The sequence below is a fragment of the Anser anser genome (assembly GCF_964211835.1).
Source record: "Anser anser genome assembly, chromosome: 2".
In the NCBI taxonomy this organism is placed as follows: domain Eukaryota; kingdom Metazoa; phylum Chordata; class Aves; order Anseriformes; family Anatidae; genus Anser; species Anser anser.
This window is the reverse complement of record NC_139721.1, coordinates 127,316,468-127,342,193: the sequence shown is the minus strand read 5'-3', so window position 1 is coordinate 127,342,193 and position 25,726 is coordinate 127,316,468. Positions and strand designations below refer to the sequence as shown.

Below are 25,726 nucleotides of genomic sequence, written 5' to 3'. Positions count from 1 at the left end.
GGTGCCTTCACAAATTATGTTTTGACAGTAACATGGCAAAGCCCAATAGTGACACTTTCAGAAGTCATACAAATCTTGCAGTCTGTAATTCAAGCATATAAAGGTAAAAAAAAATCCATTTTATTTTAAAAAAGAAAGCAAGCATAAAAGGTTTTGTATAAAAAATATAAATGGACTCATAAATAAATAACACTTCTCCATTTAGTTACTACATTTAGTCCCCTCTATTAATGCCGACAGCCTTGATCCTACACAAATGAGGTTTTACACCTGCGCACAGCCCTGCTGAACTAAACTGGTAACTGCATAAGACCAAGTGTCTGCCTTATGGATCCAGCTACTCGACTAGGTTTTAAATATGGAGCATTAACAGACTGTTGAAAAATAAAAATATAGTATTAAGCTTCAACAAACCCAATCACGCCTATGAAAACAAAAACAAATTGCACCTCCAAGATCAATCGCCCTCTTATAAGATTCCCCCAACACAGACTTTCATACATAGCCTACGTGGCTACACTTGAATGATGAACTACGTATGATAAAATCAAAATGCTTTTGAATGGCCCGTATGTCATTCTAAGGGGGAAAACAGCAACATTCCTACAATAAACATTAAGTATTTACAGATCAAGATGTGCCATCTTTTCTTAACTTTTCCTCATACTGAGCTTCCACTAGATAACTAAAGAGAATTTATCCAAAAATTTAGAAGGAACAATGAGATAACATCTTAAATGTAAGAAAAACACACCTATCATATTTCCACCCAAACTGTAATGAATTAGCCAAGATATTGCTGGGTAGGTACTACACCTAATCTCATAATTGGAGCTTCCAAAATGGGTTAAAACATAATTAATCACCTGTACAAAATCATATGGTATTTCATATACTCTTGTATCAGCATTCTTCAACCATTCGTTATTGGGTTTTATGAATGTTACTACTTTTTTCTTGATTAACTGTTTTGAAACAACTACATAATCATATCTTCTATTAAACAGTCATACGATGTTGTCACATACCCTTTATGCAATCAGTACCATGTTATTAAGTTACAATTAGAAATAATGTTGAGATTATGTTTGTAAGCAAAAATAAATAAATGGAAAGTTGCATTCATCTGTAGTTTGGAAAATTAGCTTCAGTTTTCTAAAAGCCATATTCAATTTGACTGATAATTACATTTCAACAAGAAAACAAAAAGGCTTGTTTCTATTTTTTTTTAATAGAAGGTCACATTGCTAAAATGCAACAAGCTCAATATAAAAAAGTGTGATTATTATTGCTACACATTTTACAGAGCCCTGGATATAAAAAAAATTGTGTTATTCTGAATCAGTGGTTAGAAGGTTTATCACTTATGCATGTACTTGACTTATCCCTGTTCTGCAATAGACATAATTTTATACCTCATAAAAGCAATTTATGTTTCCAAAGGGAATAATCTGGATAACATAAAATGTGGAGTGCTATGTTGCGGGAAGCATATTTTCATTCAGCAATTGTATTTCGAGAAGGAACTGCACAGTTTGATCATCATATCATGTCAGAAAACATCACTCACTAGTAAGTCTATCTAACTTCCACTGCCACAAATTAATATACATCGTTAATTTATTTGTACATATACTTAATTTATTGCTATGTATTATCCATAGAAGGTTTTTAATATTATGTATACAATAAATGAACCTCAAAAATATGGTCACTATGCTAAAGCAAGCTTGTTAACTATTGAAATATTCAATTGTTCATGTCTTCAAAACAGTCACATTTAGCATTAACTGTAATGAACACAAAACAAAACAGCATGGAAAACAGCTACGGAGCCCAGATTATTTTTTTTAATGCAAACTCGAATTTAAAATGTATATAACGAAAACATTCTACAAAAGACTATCTTAATGCAAGGAAACATAGGAATAATTAATTTAATATTTTATGAACCTATTCTGCATGGAGTTTGCAGAAAAATATCAATCACGTAAACTGTTTCATTATTTATAAGATAAATAATACAGTAAGCCATTAAGTAGCACAATAAAATTAAGCAAGAATCTGATAATGTTGAATTAACAAACAATTTGTTACTACAAATATTCACACTGTTTTAGCCACTGATCTATCTTTAAAAACATATGCATCTACAGAAGATGTTTTGTTATGAAGAAACACGAGTTTAAAAAAAAAACAGGAAAATCTGTGACAGCTACCACTATGCTCTAGTACCACTAGAGAGAGCTCTTCAGTTCCTTTAAAGGTTCTTGTAAAGGTAAGAAAGCTATCCAGCTGTGATGCTTATCTGTTTATCACTAACATTCTCATCACGAGGCTCCGATTACGAGTTTGTAGCAAACTGGCACATCTAGTATATTTTAAGATAAACAGTGTCACATACCATCAGAGTGTCCTTCATCGTCTTTATCATATCGGTCAGATGCTATTGAGACACTATCAGGAGGTGAAGAAAAAGAGCCCTCAGACTCTTCCTCATCTTCCAATTCTGTTAAAGTAGAAAAAAAAAAACACAAAAACATTACTCGCCAATACAGTCTGTCATACAAACACAGAATCCAAAGACAAGTATTTTCATTATTCAATTTATTTTATTCTTCGTAGGATACCAATTCCTATTTCAAACTCAAAAATACTCATTCCTCATGCACTCTCATAGCATGCATCTTGTACTTCAAAGCAGAGCCACAAATGCCACAGCTCTGGAGCAACATGATAATTGGCCAAGTGCATTTTGTTTGAGTGGTTTTCTTAAAGGCTGTCATATAAAAAACCTACTCCCAGTGCTGTGTGGCTGACAGCTTCTTCCACGGGGAGGGGGGGAACACGAAAGAGGTGGGCAAGAGAAAACATTGTCAGGAAGAGAAATAGGAAGTGTCAAGCCCAGAAGTTCTTCCTTTCTAAGTGCTGAGAGAATTTGCAGCAACTTCCTTCCAGTGAACTGCCAAACTACTTTTTGCAGCAGTTTGTTGCCTTCCGCCCACTTTTCTTTACCATAATTAGGGACTACTTTGCAATGGAGCGTATGGGGTACTGCTCCCACAAAGCTAAAAGCAGGATCGACTTCTGACAGCACCCAGTCTGAATGTGTGCCTAAATGCAGCATTCTACTGATGCATTCCTTGAACAACTGAGAGCACCCTACTACAGCGTATACAAAATCTACATTATTAGCTAACCTGTGCACTATGCTGATCCGAGTGTATTAAATGTGAGGGTTTGGGAAAGGTAAAGAGAAATCAATATTAGTCAAGGCTTTTGTTGAATTAAACAAAACTTAAATTCTCCTTAAGTTCTTCCCAAAGCTCAGTGTAATTTTTGAGGTTTTATTTTTGTATATATATACACAATATCTAGGCAAAGAAGATGTAGAAAAATAGGAAAAACAGAAAAAGAGTAAAAAATAAAAGAAAATACAACTTGAACCATGATGTCTTTTAAACAAACAAAGTCTTGGCAAACAAGAAAAATCCAATAATTAAAGCTGATGCTAACACCAAACCAAAATTATAATGCTGATGCTCCAATAGATCAAATGACCCTCAATTTTCTCAAAAAGCAAGAAAAAGAAAGATTGCTTAGTATATTCATATGCAAAACCTTTCCAGAGACATGCTTCTCTTTTCATATATTCCTTTTTGGAGCTCTGTAACATATCTAATTTCTCTAGATCCAAAATAAACCCCTATGAACAGTGAAAATATTCTTCTCCACACCCATATGAACCACATTCATCAGCTGGACTGTCTAGCCATGGCTGAGAATTTTACTTCTTTACCTTCTATTTAATAACAGAAGATCATGGCAAATTCAGTCTGTGCCCAAAAAGCACCACAGGTCTTACCAAAGAGCAGCATGTTTTCTTTGCAGATAAGACAGTCTGATTTTCACTTTGTTGGATTTTTTTTTTTATAGCCCAAGCTGCTGAATACCAAATTGGATTTCCCTTTCATTAATTTAGTATGCTTTTCTTGGGAAAGCTTCTTTTCAAGCTCCAAGGCCATACAACAACTGTTTAGAATCTGAACCTGACTCCAATCTATTTTTGACACAGCCATCTTCCAGTAGCTCTCCAGCTACCGTGTTAATCTGATCAAAATATTTGCATTTCATCACACCTGTCAAACCAATCAAAAGTAAATTATCCCTCTCCAGGATTCACCTCTTCCTCCAAACAGAAAACCACAGAGCAGAGAGCGCACGAACATAAAAATATTATGCCATATTTACAGCCTGCACGATCATCTGTCACTCTTGCTTGCCAGAGACCAGTTGCCTCTCTATGCATATATATATAGAATAGATATTACAAAATAGACTGTTAAAAAAAGAGCAGACATGATATTCACAACTTATATGTTGTCAAGAGTTGTTCCATTACTCCCCTATCCTAAATTTTTACTAGTTTAGGATGCACAGCATATAGGTGTACATAACTCCCCACCTCTGGTACCCTGGTTGTCAGCCGAAAACGCCCTTTTATCAGCTATGCACAAACGTACTATCAGTTAACCTTCATGAAGATGCCAGCATAAATTTAAAATATTAGGCTGTATTTCTAGAGGAAAATATTTCCACAAACAAAACAGTCCAGCATTCAAATGCCAGAGGCTGAATAGTACGAGTAAACCTAAGTATATCTGAATGACTAATAGAGAAGTACACATATAGAAAGAACATTTCCATAGAATTTTACCCCTCTCAGCAATGCATAATCTCTTTCAGAGGAGTTGTAATATTTATGCCAGTTTACGTAGATACACTTTTAGACTGTTCTTCCATTAAACTACACCATTAGCATTTTGTGATTATATTAAAGATTTTGAATTCAATAAACCTTTGTGCTTTGCATTCATATAAACACCAAATGATCTAGAAAGGATCTTTTTAATATATACATACATATTCAGAGCATCTCATGTATATTACCTAGGTATACACTGTATTTAAAACAACAAAAACCATAGATACATCAAGTGTAGATTTATAGTAAGACAAGTATCTGTCCTAAGTCCACAATACCCGAGGTCAAAATAACATTAAAACAAACCAAAAACAAAATAAAAAACACACTGATTTATCATAAAGAAGTTATACACTCAATGCTTTCAGAGTTTATAGCCTTCAAAGCATCCACGAGCTGTTAAATTCAATACAAGTTGTTAAAGACAATAAAGTCTTGGAGTCTTTGAAGACAATGAAAAAAATATGAGAAAATTTAGAACAAATATACAGATCCCAAGTCATACAATAGTATACTTAGGCACCCCTGGTTCTGTGTGTGTGAAAAATGTGGAGAACAGGTCACAGAGACTAAATGGAGATACAAATAATCTGCAGCTTTGCAGGACCAGATTAAAGCAAAAACTTCCATTTTTTATTCTAGAATAAACAGAAGTATTTGTAAATTTACACTATACACTGAAATGTAATCCTTAACTCATCTAATTTGTATAGAAGAGCTGCAGTCGTTTTGATAGCTGACTCAACATGCTGTGGAGCTTTAACAGACAACGTTTCACAATGTTTTTATGTGCTCACATGAAAGAGTAACTACAGGCTACTATCAGCCTTGGGTTGTTGCTTCCTAATTTTGGCAGGGTTAAAAGACATCTTAGGAGTGTATGCTATTAATATATAAGGATATTGCTCCTGACAGTTTACAGAGAGGCTTCCTACGGATTCTGTGGGGTCTCCTGCATTCCCACTCAGAGTAATCACTTCCTTTTCTCCGCTTCACATTCTCCTCCATCGAGGTGCTGCACTGGAGTTTATACTCCACCTCCTATGGAAGACTAGATAGAATTGCATGTGAAACTATCAGTGTTACTCCTTAAACAGTCAGAGGAGTCAGTGTTGAGCAGCAAAAACCATGACTCCTCTCTTCAGGTGCCAAGGACCTAAAAATACACCCAAAAACCATCAATAAATTAAAGAAAAGCATTCAACTTGCATTTATGTAATAGAAAACCGAGCTACAAAGCAACAACGGGCATCAGGTAAATGTATCCAATGCAATTTGCAGGCATAATTGAAAGCATTACTGCCTAATCAGACATCTAAAAGCAAAGCATGCTCAAACGAAATGTCTATAGACTCATTAGTTGGCAGTCATTCCATTACAATCACACATAATGTCAGTAGTGCCTTGAACCTGTGCCAATGACAACAGCATAAATTTTGCATCTCATTTCTGTGGTCATAAAATTAATGATCAGTTTAAAAATACTTCTTTGCAAAAGTTATTGCACAAAGAAATGACATGAATGTGTCCCTGTTATGTAGTCACAAGGATAATTAAGGAGTTGATGCTCACTAATACAGTTTCTTGTTTCCCCAAAATAACGTATGATTTATCTGGAACTTGGAAAAAAAAAGTTTAATTAACAGTAGGTACTTAAGAGTTACAACAATAATAAAAATACGTATATGAACTGATCCTATTCTCTAGATTCTGCAATTTAAACTAACCTCTTACAGGTTTGGTAGCAGAATCAATATTTTAAGCTATCTGTAAGAAAAACCATACAATGTCTTTCCTTATTAAATGCTACCTTTTCAATTACAGCTTATTTATTGATTTAGGAAATAATGCACACCAAAGGCTTAGTATACCACATTAAAACTGGAGCATAAAACACAAACTCCCCATTGTAACAAGGGCTGCAGTTTTGTCCCTGTTCCCTATTCTGAAGACTTCCAATAGGCTTATTTGGTATAAACTGAATATAATAGGCAGGACTATGTTACTTTAAAGGGATTCAGTTTACGGCAGAAGAAAATGAGTTTCCAAGGTGGGAAAAAGTATGTTGCTTTTTTTTTTTTTTTTAAATACTCTGATTACAGTAATGAACCCCTAAACCTTAAAGGTAGCACTTCAGCCCCTAAATCTAATAAAAGAGCAAGCAAGATGTTTCAGCCAATGCCTCTGAAAGAGCCTCCTGCTTGTTAGAGGTCCTCAGATCACTGAACGCTTGCTCAAGTGTAAGAGAAAACAACTCACAAAAATTAAGAGACACACAAGTCAAAACGTCTTGCTTCCTGCCATTTCAAGAGGTCCCAAGTCACAGCAGGTTGAAGTAACTGCCTTCTGCCTAGTTGCTGCTGTGGGAAGAGCCCGCCGAGCAAAGCACTCGCAGCAATGAAAACAAAAAAGCAATGAACCCACCACGCAAATAAATGCGAGGTTCTCACTACACAGGTTTTCACAGAAACAACTCAAGTTGCTTTCAGATTGTCACAGGTCTACTTTAGCCCCTTGATAACTGAAGCTGATTTGTTAAGCTGCTGCTGACCCACGCCACGAGCATCCATCCTTGCAAGGTGACTGGTGACGGCCACTCTCTCAACACGTGCTTTGCCTCACAATCTGCTCTGACCACTCGCTGCTGAAGAGTCTTCTGGATTCTGATGTTACCATCATAGTTTTTAATGGCTCGTTCTGTAAAGGTCAAGTAGGAATCCTTTAGCAGCTACTTGTTAAAACGATACTGGAACAGCATTAGGTTTATAAGCAAATATGCTTCAAGCAAAAAGAGCAATACAAACATGTTTTACTTGCTGAGTATATAGTTAAGCTCCCTCTCACACTGATAATTCACATCAGGGTACGACCGTTTTGTGGTGCACTGGTGGCTGTACCTTGTGCTGCCTGAAATTGCACTTGGCATGGACACTTCACAGATAACAGCTGTGCGTGGCATAAAAGGACAACGCGGCGACCTGCCTACAATGAAACGCTCCAGACTTCCAGGATGAAGCGGTATTTGGCACCTTTCTAATGCATCTGATGGTTTCTCCAGAAATACATCATGATGGTACTCGAAGGACTGTGTAACAACCAAGCCGTATCTTTCCCATTTATGGCTAACTACTAATGATGTATTTATGCTCCTGACTGAAAACTCGAGTGTGTTAAAATACAGAACTCCTATCTGCCGCTGCTCTGATCACCACAAGCTACCACCTCCCTTTCTCAAATCTAAAATGACTTCTAGATCCCTGCTGCCATTTCCCAAAAAAAAAAACAGCGTACAGCAGCAAAAAAAGGAAATATCACCTCCACACAAAACAGGGGAAAAAAAAAAAAAAAAACAGAAAACACAAAGCCTTTGTATACAATGCTACTCTATCAGCTTGCCTGTTTGCAGGAAGCAGGTGTCTCACGCCCCAGACATCCACTGCTCTGCCAGGAGCCACACAGGCACCTGAATCATCTCAAGGTTTCCTACAAGTGCTCCCATAACCACGCAGAGAACACCACTGATGCTCTAGAGCCATAGGTTTATCTTCTATTAAGCTCAAGTGAAATGAAAATGAAAATGGAAGTGGACTTTTTTTTTTTTAAACCACGCTCAAAATTGATAATTCAGCAAAAGTCAAATCATACTTTTCTGCATAAATACTGCCACCGTCATGTGTTGCAGATCAGATATGAGCTGCACTGAGAGCTTTATGGAGAACTTGTTCTGCAAATTCCCATATTATGACTGAATTTATCTAGTACTTTTGGTGTCTCACTTTAAACACCGAGCCATTTTTTTGCGAAGTGATTAAAAATATATATTTTAGTAAAATAAATGTAAAGAACAGATGGCAAGTGAACTTCACACACAAATACAGTTTCTAGGGCTTACAGTGCTTCTGCCAACTTTAGCACTATTTTTAGCATAATTGAAAACAAGGTTCTTTTAACTAAACATTTTGGCAGCCATAGTATTGATTCAATTAATCTCAAAACAGAGAAATGCCAAAAACTGTATTAACTCAGAAGCTTTGACAAAGTCCAGACTTCTGTGAAAATTATCTTAGGTTTCAAGTTCCTTCCCAATTCTATGATCTAGAACAGGTCATCTTGAGTGTGACCATACCTTTTGTTTTTGCTTAAACTGCTTAGATGAGGAGTCATATATTACAAATTTTTAAAAAATTTGTGAGAAGCATCTAAGAGCAAAAGAAGTTTCAAGTGAGTTCCTTAATTTAAGGATAAAATAATTTATATTATTTAATTAATTATATTATTTAATTAATATTATATTATTTATTTAATTATATTATTAAAACAATTTAATAAAATGTTTATGGAAATATCACTATTTTGGATAATAATTATATTTTTTTGGTCATGAGAACAAATCCACTTTATAAATCAGCATCTTGCTTAACTGTAAAAGTCAATGTATCATTAGGTAATACAAGTCAAATATTTGCCTGTACTATGAATTTAGTGTCTTAGATTTTCACATGTACCCACTTCCCATAAAAAGCTTCATTTTTCAGTACATAGGCACTGAAGATGCATTTGCCAGCATATTTACTGACCTAACACGTCAGTAATAGGCTTTTATTTTTTTGACAATGATGCAAGAAAGTGCTCTATTTCATCAAATTGATTGCAAAGAAGTATGGAGACGCTTTCTGAAAGTTAGATATGCATATAGATGACTTCAGTTTTAAGAAGCCTTACTATACTCATGCACAGGCTCTTCAATAAACTTTTATTACTTTATTTTAAACCTCTTTGCCTTATCTTTATAGAAGGCAAGATTCTGTATGCTATTGGCAAAAGCCCATACAACAAAAGCTCACATACAATACCTTAGACAAACAGGCTAGTCACTACACGCAAAAGCCAGTGGAACTTTAAGAACGAGCAATGGTGAAACAAAGCAGAGTGACAAGCTGATGCCCACGAAGCATGCTTGTGGAACAACTTACAAGCTGCTATTTGAGAGACCAGAGTCAAGTTGCTTTACGTTATTTAGGAAATATAAGAATTTTGAAAATGTAGTCCACTTCTTTCAGCCTTCAAAACATTCTTCTAGATGCCTCTGGAATGACGACAGGTCACAGCCCACAGAATTCTTGACAAGAGCCAAGATAACGTGGCAATTAATATAGCATGATGATACTGCACATAGTATGAATTGTTCTGCACTGTTCCTTTCAGCTACAAAAAAGACTACTATTTGCATTAAAAAATTAAGTAATTGCTAATACAAAACAAAGAATGGCAAATGAGTTAAACGTGCACAGTAGTTTTTTTCATTCCTAGATCCTTTCAGTACAGTCTCCACATCTCTGCTTCTACCACCCCTCCTTTTTTCCTAAAAGATATTCTCCTTTATCACCTCATATTTTGGGAGTATTTCTCCTTTCTCTGGAGAGGGTAGGAGTAATGGGGAAGACATCTGACCATCGATACTATCACAGTTTTAAATATTAATTTCTCCATTTTTCAAACATCTAGGTGTGCACGTAGGTAGGAACGTGCACAAAAGTTGACCTCATTCAGCAGCTGCCTCTGCTTTGTTACACCAGTAGCTGGCAAAGAATTTGACTGCTCACCTCCATGTGAGTCCTTTGTTCTACACCTACACAAGTCACGCCTAATTTGTACAGGCCTAAAGTAAGAATGACACTACCCAAATAAAGTTTAGCATACATTTCTTGATCTCTGGAGATTAGACTGACAACTCATACCACTGAACCACATTCCCACAAATATTTTGCAAATAAGTGCAGGCTCATATTTCTCACAAATTTTTCATACTCATGGATGTAAATGTACATGGATTTGGAGAAACTTACCGTTATTTGCAGAAGACAGTGGTATAACTTTAAAGCCCTCTCATTTTATTGACAAATAGTGAAAGAAAACTAAGATGTCAGCATTTGCAAGCTTCACCATCTGTACATAGTTTCAGAGAGATGAAACTAAGAGATGATCATGAGAATTAAATAAAAGACACAATATATCCTCCTTAAGAAGCAAATATACTCTAATAAAAAGAATAAGATCGAATATAATTTTCACAGAAATAAGAGCAAGTTTTATAGCTACAATTATAGACTATATCAATTAAATCACATTTTACTGGAGATAATGAAACCTTATTTTTATTAATAAATTGTGAATTGCAAAAGAAATGCTGAATCAAATTGTCAATGAAGAAAGCAAATACGTTACAACTTCCTTGAGCTTAAAAAAAAAAAAAAAGCCGTAATCAAAAACTGTTCTCTGCAGACAATTCTCAAATTTACTGGAGAGTTGCAGACCGAGACATATTAACTTCTCAAAAGCATGCTTTCCAGAAAGTTTGTATTTGTAACAAAACAAGCATCTCTCCTATTTTCACATTAGTCATTTTCTTAATATAATAACATTTAACTTTTCCATTCTTAATTCAGTTTGGACAGTGACGGAAGGAGGGAAACTACGTTTTTTCATTACGGGTGCTAACATACAACATTAAAAAACAGCAACAATTTCAATATAATTTTTAAAAGAATCGCATAGCTTTAATTTACAAAATCTCAGCAATCTTTGGGAAGTTGTATTTTTTCATGCAGTTGAACTGTTATACTTCTATGACTTGACTTAAGCAGTGATAAGAAACGTATGAACTTGTTGTGCCTTGTTGTAACGTTACTTGCCTGAATATGACTTACATATTTTCACTTTATCAGGAGGCACGACATAGCCCACAAATCTGAACCTCCGGGTACAGAAACGGACAGTTTCTCAACCACTGCAAGAAGTGGAGTTTTGTATAGGCTTTTTTTGACCTCACACTGTGACCCTCATACCAGCATCCACAGGCTATAGGTCACGACCTCAAGAATTAGCATCATGGAAATAAGAGCCCTTCCAGGTTTAGTTACAGAACAGAACACTGTAGCAACAAACTCCTTAGTCTTTTCTAAACTGAACTCTGCTGCTTTGTTTTAACTCCGCTAGAAGATAATAGATAACCCACACTTCAGTTTTCATTACTAACACGCTAAATTGTCTCCTCTCCAACTAAAGGTCTGAGATCCTGCTGCATTATGAAAACATTCATTCGCTGTGGATCAAAAGCCAGTATCATATTGCCACTAGATGAGCCTATTAAAAGGTTGAAGAAATATCACTATGGAATTGAAGATTTTTGTGATCGCTGTTGAAAAAAGAGGCAGAAATAAGTTATTCTGTTACCATTTTAACTCCTAAGCAGACTACTTTGCGTAACACTTCTTCTGAAAAAAAAAAAAAAATGCATGACATGGTCTTACGCAATGCTAAGCTATTACTATTTAAGTCAAACATAAGCTCCATTTATATTAATTTCTGAACTATTTTTCTAATCTTTTCATCGGTAAGCATTCTCAGATGAGTTAAACGAAGGGAACGGGACCTAGCTCTGAGTGACGGCACTTCAGCACGAAGTCTGAAACTCGGAAGCTCTTTTCTATTTCCCTCAGCAGGTGGAGCTAGCAGCCTCAGCCTGGAGAGTCAAGCAATGCACGCTTAAGCATTTAAAAAAAGAGTATGTTCTGATTGTTCAACTGAGTGTCAGTGGGCAAAAATATGCTACAGGGGAAAAAAAATGCATGACATTTACCTTTATCCTGGAATTCTTGAGGGTAACTGCAGAAAGAAGAAAAAGAAAAACATAATGCAACACACGCTTGCAAAACCGTAGCAATAGAACAGCGCATAAAACAATTCCTAGTTTTAAACTACTTCTATGATTGAAATATAGTGCTGCTAGTTTTCCTTAATTTTTATTTTTGGCTAAAATATTTAACTAGATTTTATTTTGCCTTTGCAGCTGAGAGAATCCCCAGTCCTTTTAAAGAAGACTCAAACAAAAAATGAACTCAGAGCAGTCTGTTCTAGGTATATACGTCTAACTCAGATATCTTAACATACAAAAGCATCTTTATATTAACATTTAAAAGGTTTACTAAAATTATTTCAAAAATTGTGTGCAAGTAAAAGCCATTAAACATACCCAATAACACAGTAGGTCAGCAGGAAAAAAATCCACAAGTTGTAGTTTTAGTTGCACTATATTATCAAATCCAAAGAAAAGTGTTAATATTTAACTATATATTTAAAAGTTGATGCATGCTTGAATATAAAAGCATTTTCAAATACAAAGATGTCTATGTAATGCCTAAAAAAATATCTATCACCCCACAGGGAAAAAATACTGTTTCTTCAGGAAAAAAAAAAAATCTTTGGATACACTTTGATGTATGAAGATAAATAATCATGGCAGAGTTATGTAAAATGGCTACTCAAGAAGCATGTACTGCCTAGAGATTGTGTGAAAAGAAGATTTCACCAGAAATGACTGGCAAACAAAATGCAGCTGCCAAAATCATCTTTATGGACAATAACCAGTAGTGCACGTAACAGGCTAGTCAGTAAGGAGATGCCTACAAGTAATGAGAAGGAGAGAAAGGAAAGGTCTGGGGATAAGAGATTGAGAAATGCAGACGGTTAAGCATTTACAGCCTGAATGAAATGCACAAAAGTTTTCAATTACAAGATTTTTGGACACATCTCAAGTCCTCCCCCAGTTTACGATACTAAGAATGATGCCCTTGCCAGATGATCGTGCTGTCTTTGAAACTGTAAACAAGTTGCCACAGATGCAGGAGCACACCATCAAAGCAAAGCTTAGGAGGTATCCAACAGGAGCAATCAGTAGAAGGATACTTAAGAAATGACAATGGGAAAGGAATGGCAAGTACTAGATTATGTCTTAGCTGTCTAGAGTTACAAGAAAATAATTTTTGCGAAGAATATTTTGTAGCACATATAAAACTACAGCCAAATATCTTTAAACAAAGAGTTTTTATTAACAGTAAATAACAATAGAACTGAGTCTCAAATCATAGCTGATTTTTTGTTGTTTGTTCGGTTGATTTTTAAATAACTACACACATCTGCTTGGCCTGCCCCAGCATTTCACTATTGTAACATTGCGGAAACAAACTACAGTTTCCAGTTATGTTTCAATTTTCTACTACAAAGAGCTAAAGGGCAGACTGTACAGTAAAGCAAACTCAGCATTGAATTACTGTTTTACACCAGCTGAGGATGGCAATAAGAAGCTTATTCATATTTTTAATGCATTTTCTTTCTTGTATTTTAATAAGTCTTACCAAAGCAGAGGTGAAAGTAAGCTCTATGCAACAAGTTTTATAGTCAGGGTTCAGAATATTACAGCAATTCAAATGCGACAAATCTTTACATTCCGCTTTCTTACTGAATCCTAGCAGCTTCATGAAAGATACAAAGGTAAACCCATACAGATTACCTGACGAAATCAAGATCTAAACAGATTATTAATGTTGCTAATGCTTATTAAAAGACTTAAAAAAAAAAAAAAACACAACTAAGTTATCAGCAAGTTACATTACAACATATTAACAAACTAAAGCCATAAAGCTCACTTACCTTGCCTTAACCTCTTTTATCTTCTTAAGAAGAACATCCTTTTTTTCTTTTGCTTTCTTGGACAGATTTTCTCCTTTTAGGGTTTGAGAAATAAACGTGTCGACATCTAAATAAGAAAATAAAGAAAAAAATGTACACCTCAAATAAGACATACTCTGCTATAATGAGTTAGTCCAGATACTACTATGAAGAAACTAAGAAAATTATTTTCAGGCCTACACACAGCATAGCTAGCAGACATTTCAGATTCTAAATGGGATACATTTGTGCTCTGATCTACTTATGCTTAGCACAGCAAATCCTACGGTGACATTTGATTCTTGCTCACCTAATTACGCCAAGTAAGTCCTAATAAATTGCAGTACTGTAACAATTACTTTCCATCATCTAAAGTAAGGGATAAAGCTAAAACCTGGAAATAGCCTTTACGCAGGTATAACTGCCATTTTATTTCAGAAGATCAAGGTACGAAAGCAATTGAGTAATTCACAATTTCAGCAGTAATGCCTACCTGGCTGCAAATACAGGTCACTTACTGGTTCCAGGATTTTCAAACGTTCTCGCTTTGCCTCTGAACTCCCTATGTGACTAAAAGTTCATTCCCAAAGCCTTAATCCTGCAAACAATTAAGTAGCCATGAAAATAACCACACTGAATTAGTCAAGACCAAACATGTACTTGAAGTTAAGCATATATGCACTTGTAAAATCACAAACTAAAATTCTAACCTGCATTATATTTTTTTATTCTTATACAGAAGATATATTTATATAGTCATGTAGAATCAAAGCATTCCATAAAAGTTACTGTGGTTCTTTGTAATACAGTACATATCCATTGCATAGTACAAAAACAGTGCATTGACTTAATTTTGGTGAGAGCAAGTCCTCCAGTAGTATATTTTCTTGGTTAACAAAAATAATTGCCTAAATTCACTATAAAAACTTCTTGTGATTACCAATCAACTATCCTAAGAATTGAAAAGCAGAACTACAGAAAAAAAAAAACCTTGCTTGTTAACTTAATTTTCTCAGCTGTATGGGATAACACCCATTCATTCAAGAAGGGAAAGTGTACCTGAGTCACGACCACCCCCAGCAGGTACCCCCCACCCACACTTTGGCACAACCTGTGTACATACATGTAGATATCAATAGTACTGATTTATTCTGTGTCTTTTCAAATCAGATGAAAAGATACTTTCATCTTTTTTGAAATGATGAAAAGATATTTTCATCATTTTCATATCCTATTTTCATCCCATCAATGGAATGAAATTTCACTTTCATAATGAAAATACAAAACCAGCCAATTAAGTACTCAAATATTCACATGCAAAAATTACCCTTTAAAACAATGTTGAGTGAATATTACTTCAGGTTCCCTAACTGAAAGCTTTAATTGCCTGCTTTTTTCTCTACAAACCAGAAATTCCACAGAAACATGTCACTCTTCATCTTGTCAGTTGCAAGAAAGCAAGTCAAAAGTTACTCTTTGAGAACGCCAGCATACCATTACAAAGATGTAATTCTTTCAAGTAATTCAAATAATTTACCAGATTATTTACATGGGCTTGCTGTCTTCACAAAATATGGTAAAATCTGCATTTTTAAAGCATTTTTAGAGTTCTGAATAATGATATTATTCCCCCTTCCCATAAGAGGGAAGGAGGACCTTCTCCATCACATTTCTCAGAGCAGTCCCCAAGGCAGGGGGAAAAAAAAAAAGAAAAAAAAAAACAGTTCTATGTGATTCCTTCTGTAAAAGGACAGAAGGAAAGGCACTTAACATGTCTATTAATGAATCCTCCAGACTCGCACCCCAACGGCCTCGATGCTGTAAGCCCAGCATACATGGAAACCTCTTGTCCTAACACACAGAAAACCTATACATCTTCATAAATCCCAACGATTGTAATTTCTGAGCAAGGAAAGGCCCACACAGTCCCAAAACACTGACTGTACACAAAGCCTCCCTTGGGTCAAAAGACTTGCTACTTTCTGCGGGCAAAAACCAGAACTGCCAAAAGTTTTTCCTCAATGATACCAAACAGGATTTTCCAGTAAAGACCAACCTTTCAGTCTCAAAGGGACATGCTGATTAAATATTGGTTTCTTCACACTTTTACATATTTATTTCAAGAACTGGATAGCCACTTCTACGTTCTATTACAGCAACAATGTGAAAGCTTTGAGTAATCAGGTAGGTTTATAAATAAAGAGCAATAATTACACAATAATCTTCAAACATTAAATCACCAAACTTTGCATCAGAAGTTTTCATGTAAACTCAGTGGGCTTCATTACTTCTTGGAAAAGCTCAAAACCCAGCTGAGAATTATGTCATCTCAGGTTTTGACTGACTGTCAAAGCTTCCTTTAATCACTGATGTTGAGATAACACAATTAAGAGCAGGGTGGGGAAGAGAAACCAAGTTTATTATCATTTCTGGCTTAGAACGCACTGTAGATATGAAAAATCTGACTAACTACATTACTGACAGAACCTGTTCTTTTCTTGAAAAGCTAGGACTTCAAAAGCAGAAATAATACAGCATTTTTAACCATGGAGGTACAGGGCAGAAGTAGATGCTCCATCTATTCTCAGTAAAAGCAGATAATGAGGTGGAGGAGAGGGAGATGAAAAGTGAGGTGGGGGAGAGACAGAAAGACAGTAAGCACACACAAGCTCCTGACAAGTTTGTTGTTTCTACACAGCAGCACTTACCAAGAAGACATCCCTGGGATGTCTTCCCCCTCCTGTGAGACTAAAACAAGTTCTATGAGCTCAGGTAGCCACAAACAGAATACTCTATATTCATCATGGAATACTGTCGCTTACGTGTATTCAGAGAAAGAGTATGGCTTGCTTCATCACAGTCCCAAAATATGAAGACAGACCTGATGTATGCATGATCTTTAACAGGATGCCAAAGAAGTAATATACTTGCAAATACCACATTACTATATCATACATTTTCTTAACTACTGACAATTACACAGATGATATATGTCTTCCTCAAACCATCTTCTGATCTAGCGCTGTAAATCCATTCATGACGTGCCAGATACACATGAGATGAGTCACTTATCCTAAGTTCCTCTGGACAAGAAGCAAGAAAATCTAAGTTATGATCATTACTTGACTACCTGTACTTCTACACCATGGAAGAGTATGAAAGGAACAATTAGCAAAAGCTTCATCGCTGGCTTAACATAAGGGAACGATGACTCAATTTCTATGACATTCCTCAAACTTACCTTAGAATGAGACTCTGGCCTTTGGTACGAGAGACGCAAGTCTCATACAGTCAATTTCAGGCAGAACTTCATACAAAAAATACAAAATTTACCTATTTCTCACCACTATTCTAGTCACTAATTTGCTCTTCCTTCTCCAGGATGATCCAATACTTGATCTCTTCTCTGACAGTTTAATGCCAAGATGCATTAGTAGTGTCAGGTACTAGTCACAAGCATCTGAGTGTAAATCCATTTCCTTTATGCTTCAGTAGCACTTGGCCCATTCATGAATTTAAAAAAATGAAAAGATAAACAGCAAGAAGAAAACCTCTTTGAGCTGGTTCCTGATTTAAACGAACTTTTACTCACCAGTTTCCAACAACACATGAAACAAATGATGCATTTCCATATTTCCATCCCTTGTTTCTAACAAAGTGAGCAGCTATTTAGAATCACGCACTGCAGAGGGAGGTCTACCACCACAGAGACTCAGCTACTCAGTTGACTATTTCCACTGAAAATACCAGAATTCCAAAGAGAAATAAACCTTGAAAACTTACTCAACTTTTCTTAAGCTTGCATGCTAAACTGCCTGATTGCTTGACTGCAGTACTTATTCTGTGTTTCTTAAATCTCATGATTTCACCTTCATCTGAACCATACCCCCGAGAAATTATTTGCCTACAGAAACGAACAACAGACACGGGGCTGAAAGATCCAATTGATAAGATCCCCTCACAAATTGCTCTGTCAATACAGGTTGCAAGCTGATAGAGCTGAGAAGTCACACTACAGTAGAGCTTTGTCCGATTCAGCCGCCTCGTGTAGCTCAAGGCCTAATTGCCATTTCAGACAACTGGGAAAAGCTGAACGGCCAGTTTAATTTTGTTTCCATCTGCATTCCTTTCAGGAGGAAAAAAGTTAAGATTGTTTTTGATTTTCGTTGTTGAAACATTTCGTGCTTCTCCTTTCTTCAATAATTATAAGCAGACACCACCAAGTTTTTCACCGTTTCAGGTCTTAGGGGCTATTTTCTTTAATAGAGACAGAAACTACACACACGGATGCTTTCAAGAATATTGTAGGTTTTTAGCATAAAGCAAGTGCTGCATTTAAGAGCACTAATCATAATTCACAGTGCCTTGTTGTTTACAGTGCTTAATCCAACGATTACCAGTTGCACTTATAGACAAGCATACATAGGACAGAACTACCCAGTTTGCATGTCGAGGTGGGTGCAACAGGCTCTCGCAGAGACAAACACTACGGCCTGGGCCTTCCTTTCTCCCCTCCTTCTGCAGATAACAAAAACGTTAGTCACTTCTTCGCCACCTGATGAGCTCATGCCATTCAAATGACAGAATGATGAGATAGGTGCGTTTCCACTCATGGGGCAGCGAAGGCAGCCAGCTCCCTTTACGCGACCTGATGAGAATGCCGACCGACTCCCATTTCGGGCCTGGACACACGGCCATCATATGACAAGGGACACTTGCACCACGTCACCTGGTGGATGTGCTGCCGGTCACAGCAGGAGGGAACGGCAGGTCAGCCCAACAATCCACCACCAGCCCTTTCCCATCTCTCTCCTCCACGCTACGGATTGCGAGAGCCAGGAGCTGGCTGCAAGCCAGGGAATTTTGGAAGGCCGGCCAGCACATTTCTGAAGGTAGCTGCAAGCTAGGCACATTTGTGCACAGACACTTTTCAAAGGTGACCAACATCAAACAGACTGCCACTTATCTTTCGGCTTTACGTAGGCTAGCATTAGAAAGCAATTAATTCATTGGGTTTCAAACTTTTTGTACAACTCGTCAATACGGAACAGGCCCGAAGACAAATTATCATGCAATACCTGTGACTGCCTGTCCCTCTGCACATAAATCTGGCACCTTTTAAATCAAGAAATATTTGAGGATTTTGCTTCTGCTCCCTCCCCCCTTCTTCCCCAACTATATTCAAAAGTCTCTCTCCAGAGTTTCCTAAACTGTCTTTAAACATATATACACACACACAAATACATACCTATACCTACATAAACACCTACACAGAAACAGATATAAAATAAAAGTGACTGACACTAAGATATTTAAAAATAATCACATTGATCCAGTCTAATAAGTAGGTGAACACGCCTTTAGCACAAAGTTCTGGAAAGGACTGCCTTTACAAACCGTTGCACCTTAGATCTCCAAAAGCAAGGGTATCTTGCCTTGTTGCCACATACAAAGTGAAAATACTGAAAAACATTAACGCTCAACAATTTCTGTTAATGATTTAGAAAGCAGAAGTACCCTAAAACCACTGAGACTCCTCTGAAGAAGTAAACAGATAAGGCATCTCTTTTAAGAAGTGAAAGAAAAATGAGATCATGATCAAGGACTATATTCTAATCCCATTGACTGGGTAGCTGAGCATCCTTTCTTTACATTAAAGAGGTGAGAAAAGATCAAGCTGTAACACATTAAGCTTATCATGAAAAAACCATACTAGTACAAATCATGATCAAGTTACAAAGTGATTCCAAATGAACTATAATAAAAAATGTTAAGGATTAACCTAAAGATTTACACTGTATGCTACATTATGCTGCATCTATTGTGGTTTGTTGACATATGATTATGAAAGAAATGTAAACCCAGTCAGATGGGGAAGATAGACTCCACGTTAATTGAAAAAGACAAACTAAGTGAATAATGAGTATATAAAAAATAGCCTATGCCATTTTTATCACCCATATATGACACTTATTCTCAAATTTATGGCAGAGACAATTGAACTATGTTTCAAATCACTGGAGGTTATTTCTTACCAGGAATGCCTCCATGCATTTTTTCACCTCACTGTTTCTATTCTTATTCTATTACTATTGAAATGCATATATATTACCAAAGCTGTAAATACTTGTCTAGTTCGAAAACGTCTATAATCGCCCTGGTTTATCGTCTAAAGATGGATTCTTCAGCAAGAACCAGCACTCATTAAAGCCATGGAAATGGGAAAATGATACTTTAAAACATAGACAGGTAAAGTTCTAAATGAGAGCATCATTTTAAAAATCAAGCCAGCCAGTGAAGAAGAGCTATGCTGTACCTAGGTATTATTTGTTATGATAGGAACATAAGGAGCAAGCCCAGCAACAGCAGACAAGGAGGTCAATAAGGACAGCTAGTTTTCTGGGCATCAGGGGTAAATATAACCACTGTAGCGCTCAGAAATAAGAGGTAAGCATAAGTAAGCTTTCTTGACTCATGCACTGGATCTACCATCTCATGGTTTTCTCACCTTGCACCCTTCTGCATGCTGTTTCCAGGGTGCAATGAAACAAGTGGGCAAAACAAATATTAATTTGGAGAAAAGTTTAGAATCACAGAATCATGAAATAAGGCAATTTGGATAATACAACCAAGCATTTAAACAAACTGAATAATGTTTCAGTGGAGACAGTCTCGAAGGCAAGAACAGATTTTTTTTCTTTTTTTTTTTGTAGAACAAGGAAAAATGGATATAGAACTTTCCCATCTCTATACGAACTAGAAAAAGGGTTTCATTCCATTTTCCTGATGAAAAAAAAAAATCTTTATAACTTTTAATATATGAATACAGAAATTCAAACTAGAAACGCTGAAAAGTGCAAAAGGAGAACTGAAAAAAAAATCAGTAAGACCCTTACTATAATCATGGATGTCATGAAGATAAGTGGAAAAGATAAAAATGCTACATATATCTAAATAGCACGACACCACCAAAAACTTACAAAATAAAGCATTCTCAACTCCTCCAACTAAATCTCCACAAATGAAAAAATTAGTTTTTTTCTTCTATCTAAATGACTGAAGCAACCAGTCTGATTTATGTTACAGAAGAAATAATATGCCTCTGGGGAAAAAGCAGCCTCTGAAGCCCTTCTCAGCTGTGAACAGGCCAAAACTTAGAATGTGCATCAAGAAGTAAGGAAAAAAAAAAAAAAAAGAGCAGGGGCCTCCAACATAACCATTCATAATTCGACAGCAAGAAAAAAAATATAACAAGTAACATCCCACTCTGCCAAGCATCCACAAAGAGATCCTGAACACACACACACAGGATACCTTTTCAAAAGAAGAAAAAACTGGGCTTCCTTCACTAAATCCCAAAACCTCAAGCATCATCTGGAAGGTGCAGAGACGCAGGTGGGGTATGAAGAAGTTTGATACACTACCGCACACCTCCCAGGTGTAAAGAGAGAGAGATACGAGAGCAACAAGACGACTTTCTCCCCTCACCAGAAGTTCAACTTGTGACCAGAGGACCCTGTTTCTGCTTCCAGTGTTTCCCTCCCACCACTTAAGCAAGCCAGAGATGAGAAGATGGGATTGTGAAATCCCAACAATCCTCTGCAATAAGCCCATTGCCTCACTGACCTTTCCCCTTAAGCTTTACAGAAACAGCTTCCTCCTGCTTCCAACTAATGTGGTTAGCCCTGAGCTCAAGCTGTGCTTCTGCCTGGAACATTTCAGCGCCACTGACATGCAGCTACAGTGACCCTGCCAGCATGTGTGACAGAATTTGTTTTTGTGTTGAAGATATAATATTGTTTGGGTTCAAAGTAAAGCACTCACGAGTCAGAAAGTTTCCTGTGCAACTTTAATTCATCCCCTGGCGTGTTTATTCCCATTATCACCATGTTTAACTACAGGAGCACTTAGCATGTTTTCCAGTAGGACCCCTACTTGTTCAGCATAGGGGGCGGACAGTTCTCCAACAATCAATCAAGGCCAAGCAGGGATAAGGAAATCCATATGATCGCTACTCCATTTGTCGCTGAAGTTGGGAAAAGCAGGCAAAAAGCCCTAAGATGGGGAAAAAGCACAATATTTATGAGATTTTCTATCTGTCACTGCCTCTCTGCTCTACGAACATCGGGCTAAAAAAAAGGTGCCTGACACTAGACATCAACTGCATGTTCTCGACAGAACTTGATATGAAAAAGTGCCAGGCACTCATAATGGCCGCTGAATAGAGACATCCAACTGACATTATTTTCTGGAGAAACCAGCACAGCACGGAGGCAGGTGAATCTGAATTCTACTTCTGTTCCACCATTGATTATTTTTGTGACCCCAGATCACATCTTGTTTATTACACTAATTTTACCGACGGGAAAACAATATTCTCTCATCTCAAAGAGGTGTTGAATCAATACCTGTGAGCCATTAAAATAATACATTAAGAAGCACCCTTGAAGAAGAGCATGCAGAAATGAGTAACTATCTATTCACTGCAGTCTTTGTATTGTATAAGGGATGCTTAATGAATAGCAAAGATATGACAGAGCTCCCTTCCTTCCTCCATTATCATACATCTTCAGTACGTGAACAGTTCGGGCAAAAAGCAGCAGGGCACTGCATAAATAAAGATTACCAGAACCTAAATGTGGCCACAAATGAACTGCTCATACCATTTGAACTACTCTAATTTCACAAAACTTTACTTGTAACAATTAATGGAGGGTGTTAACACACTAACTGTAAAAAGTCAGTCTTTGTTTTTGACAAACAGAATCAGGTTATTGAATTTTTACATTGCATAACCGTAATTATCCATACATTTGTTTCCCTTCTATAATTCTGCAAGTAGGGCTTAGAAGTTACAAACTATTATTTGTTCCTCACTTCCCCATCTCCACTCTGCTAGGTTTCTGTTTGCTCTATAATTTCACCGTCATAAAATTAACAAGTGTTAAGCTCATTTTGCATCAAGTCCCAAGCCAAAATTGCATGTGAATGTAAATTAAATTGAAAATAGCGTTATGCTTATAGAAACTTATTGTGTAGCATTTATGCTACCATAATAATGACAAAAGATTTAAAGATCATTGGTAAATCATTCCATTCGCGATTATAGATGGCATTAATGAACACATCTCATTTTTTTCCAGAAAAGCTAAAGCTGTACTTAGAGTACAAACACCAGATACCTAGGCATAACTTAGGCCGCTGATCACAGCGAGTGACTCTGACAGAACACACACACATCCCTCTTGGGAGAAAATAGGTGTTTTCACAGAATGACAGAATTGAAGAGGTTGGAAGGGACCTCAAGAGATCATCGGGTCCAACCCCCCTGCCAAAGCAGGTTCCTTAGAGCAGGCTGCTTAGAGCAATTTTCTCAGTTTCGCTTCAAAACCTAAACTTTTGTAACACTTTTTCCATGGCAGACTGGAAAAAGACAAGGAGAAGGCCAAGTTTTATAGATGAGGCACCATGACAAAAAAGAAAAAGTTTGAAATTATCCCGTCTGCATCATATCAGCCTCCCCCAGAAGAGTTTCTCGGAGCGACTTCACCCAGCAAAAGTAGCTCTGAACCAGACAAAAACTTCATGCGAGCACAAGCTCCAGGACACTGCAACACCACGGAAACCACAGAGGGCTGGAAGAGCTCTCTAGGGCTTTTCTGTTATTAAGAATCTGTCCCATGACGAGAAATCACCAAAAGCTTCGTTTTCTGCTGTTGGCCTTCCCTGCGGACGTTACTACAGGTGGCACGATCTCCAAGTAACGTGCTTGGGAACAGCGGCTACCGAAACTCTTAGGGAGAGTTGGCAGAAGTGCTTTCAAGGTGGGATTGAGAGGTGAGAGCAAAGCATTTCAAGCACTAATTCTGACCACCCAAGTGTTTAAAAATGACCGGTTTCCAAAGGCGAGGAGCCCCTGGACCCAGCAGGTGCTCAGCCTTATTAATAAGATCTTGAAGGCACGGCCAACATGCGCGGCTTAGCCTCAACTGTGCAAGTTCCTGCGGCAGAAACAGAAGTTGTCACAAGGAAGGAGCCTCTCCCGCTCAAACCGGAACCGTTTCGGGGCAGTTTCAAGACTTTTAGGGATATTTTTTTCCCCCCCAAAAAAAATTAAAAAACAGAGCTGGAAGTGAGCGGGGTGCTCCGCAGCACAGCAGGGCAGGGAGCTCCGTGCCTCCCCTTCCCCTTCCCGGTGCCGCCCAGCGCCGTCGGGGCCGATCCCCGGTGCGAGGAGGGTGCAGCGGCACCCCCCGGGGGCCGCCCCGCTCCCGGTGCCGGTGCCGCTCCCGGCACAGCCCGCCGGCCCGCCCCCCGGGAAGCCAGCCCTCCTCCCTCCTCCCTCCTTCCGTCCGTCGGTCCGTCCCTCCGTCGGTCGGTCCGTCCGTACCTGCCAGGAGGCCGCGGACGTCCCCGGGGATGGCGGCGGCGCCCTGCATGCTGCGGGCGGGGCGCGGACACCCCGCGGGCGGGGCGGGGCCGCTGGCCTGGGGCGCGGGCACCCGCCCGGCCCCGACGGGCAGGAAGCGGAGGCCCCGCCCACACCGGCTCCGAGGGGCGGGGCCTCGCCGCGGGGCCACGCCCCCCTCTTCGTTTCGCCCCGCCCTCCGAGGCCACCGACCCGCTGCCGGGTGTTCCCCGTAGCAACGCCCCCGCCTGTGCTGGCGGACATGTTGCGTAAGGGCGCCGTGCGGGCACGTCGCTCCTTGCCAGAAACAAGCATGGCGCCCAGCGTTAGTCGTCTGCCCGCCTCCGCCCTGAAGCCCGCAGGAGGTTGATGATTGGACGAGATGTCCGGAAGTCGCTCTCTGATTGGCCTGTTGGTTGCCCCCTATTTCCCAAGCTGAGGGCAGGAGGTTCCGTGCCCTCACCCCGTCGGGCCTGGGCTCGGCGGCTGCGAAGAGGGATAAAGATTTATCCCATTTCTCCCAAACGTCCTTTCAACCCTCGCTCGGGGCACGGTGCGGGCCTCAGGCCGCCTGTGGGAACGCTCAGCGCTGCTGAGGGAATGAGGGAGATGATCCCGTCCCTGGTGTCCGGCAGGGCCCCGCGGGCTGCCCTGCTTCCCTCACAGTCTGCCGCTATTTTGAGTCTCGGGGCCTGGGGACAGCAATGGGGACAACAGCAGGAGCTGGGGCAATAAAGACAGCGCTTGGGAGGAGGGAATCACACGCACACATGGGGCAGGCAATGAAATGAGCGATGGCGAGTGGCTGGGGTTGGCCTCTTGGTATCCACCAGCTCAGGTGTGTAGGGAGAGGTGTTGTCGCTGAGTGCCACAGCTGGGCCGATTTAGGATTACTTTCCTCACGGGGCCAGCTTTGGTGTGTTTGCCAGCAAATGGCTACTCATCTGTATTTGGAACACGCAAGTGATGTAATGTGTTTAGTGTAGAAATAGTCAAAGTAAACTACTAGCATGTGCTTCCGTGACCTTGGTGGTTTTGGCTATATC

The 25,726-nt window shown here is 38.5% G+C and overlaps 1 protein-coding gene and 1 long non-coding RNA gene across 2 annotated transcripts in view; both read right to left on the bottom strand.

The window, feature by feature from the left end:
• SKAP2 (src kinase associated phosphoprotein 2) overlaps positions 1 to 25,191 on the bottom strand; it is a 115,161-nt gene extending 89,970 nt beyond the window's left edge. The window contains exons 1-4 of the mRNA XM_083824481.1: positions 24,663 to 25,191; positions 14,255 to 14,360; positions 12,405 to 12,430; positions 2,405 to 2,509 (exon numbers count right to left, since the gene is read on the bottom strand). Coding sequence (XP_083680607.1) covers positions 2,405 to 2,509; positions 12,405 to 12,430; positions 14,255 to 14,360; positions 24,663 to 24,711 — 286 coding nt within the window. The 5' untranslated portion in view covers positions 24,712 to 25,191. The remainder of the gene's footprint in view (positions 1 to 2,404; positions 2,510 to 12,404; positions 12,431 to 14,254; positions 14,361 to 24,662) is intronic.
• LOC310894416 lies at positions 6,033 to 12,398 on the bottom strand. Its single transcript, XR_014579884.1, has 2 exons — positions 9,739 to 12,398; positions 6,033 to 7,462 (listed from the first exon to the last, which is right to left on the bottom strand). It is a non-coding gene; the product is annotated as an uncharacterized lncRNA (long non-coding RNA).
• Positions 25,192 to 25,726: the final 535 nt, after the last annotated feature.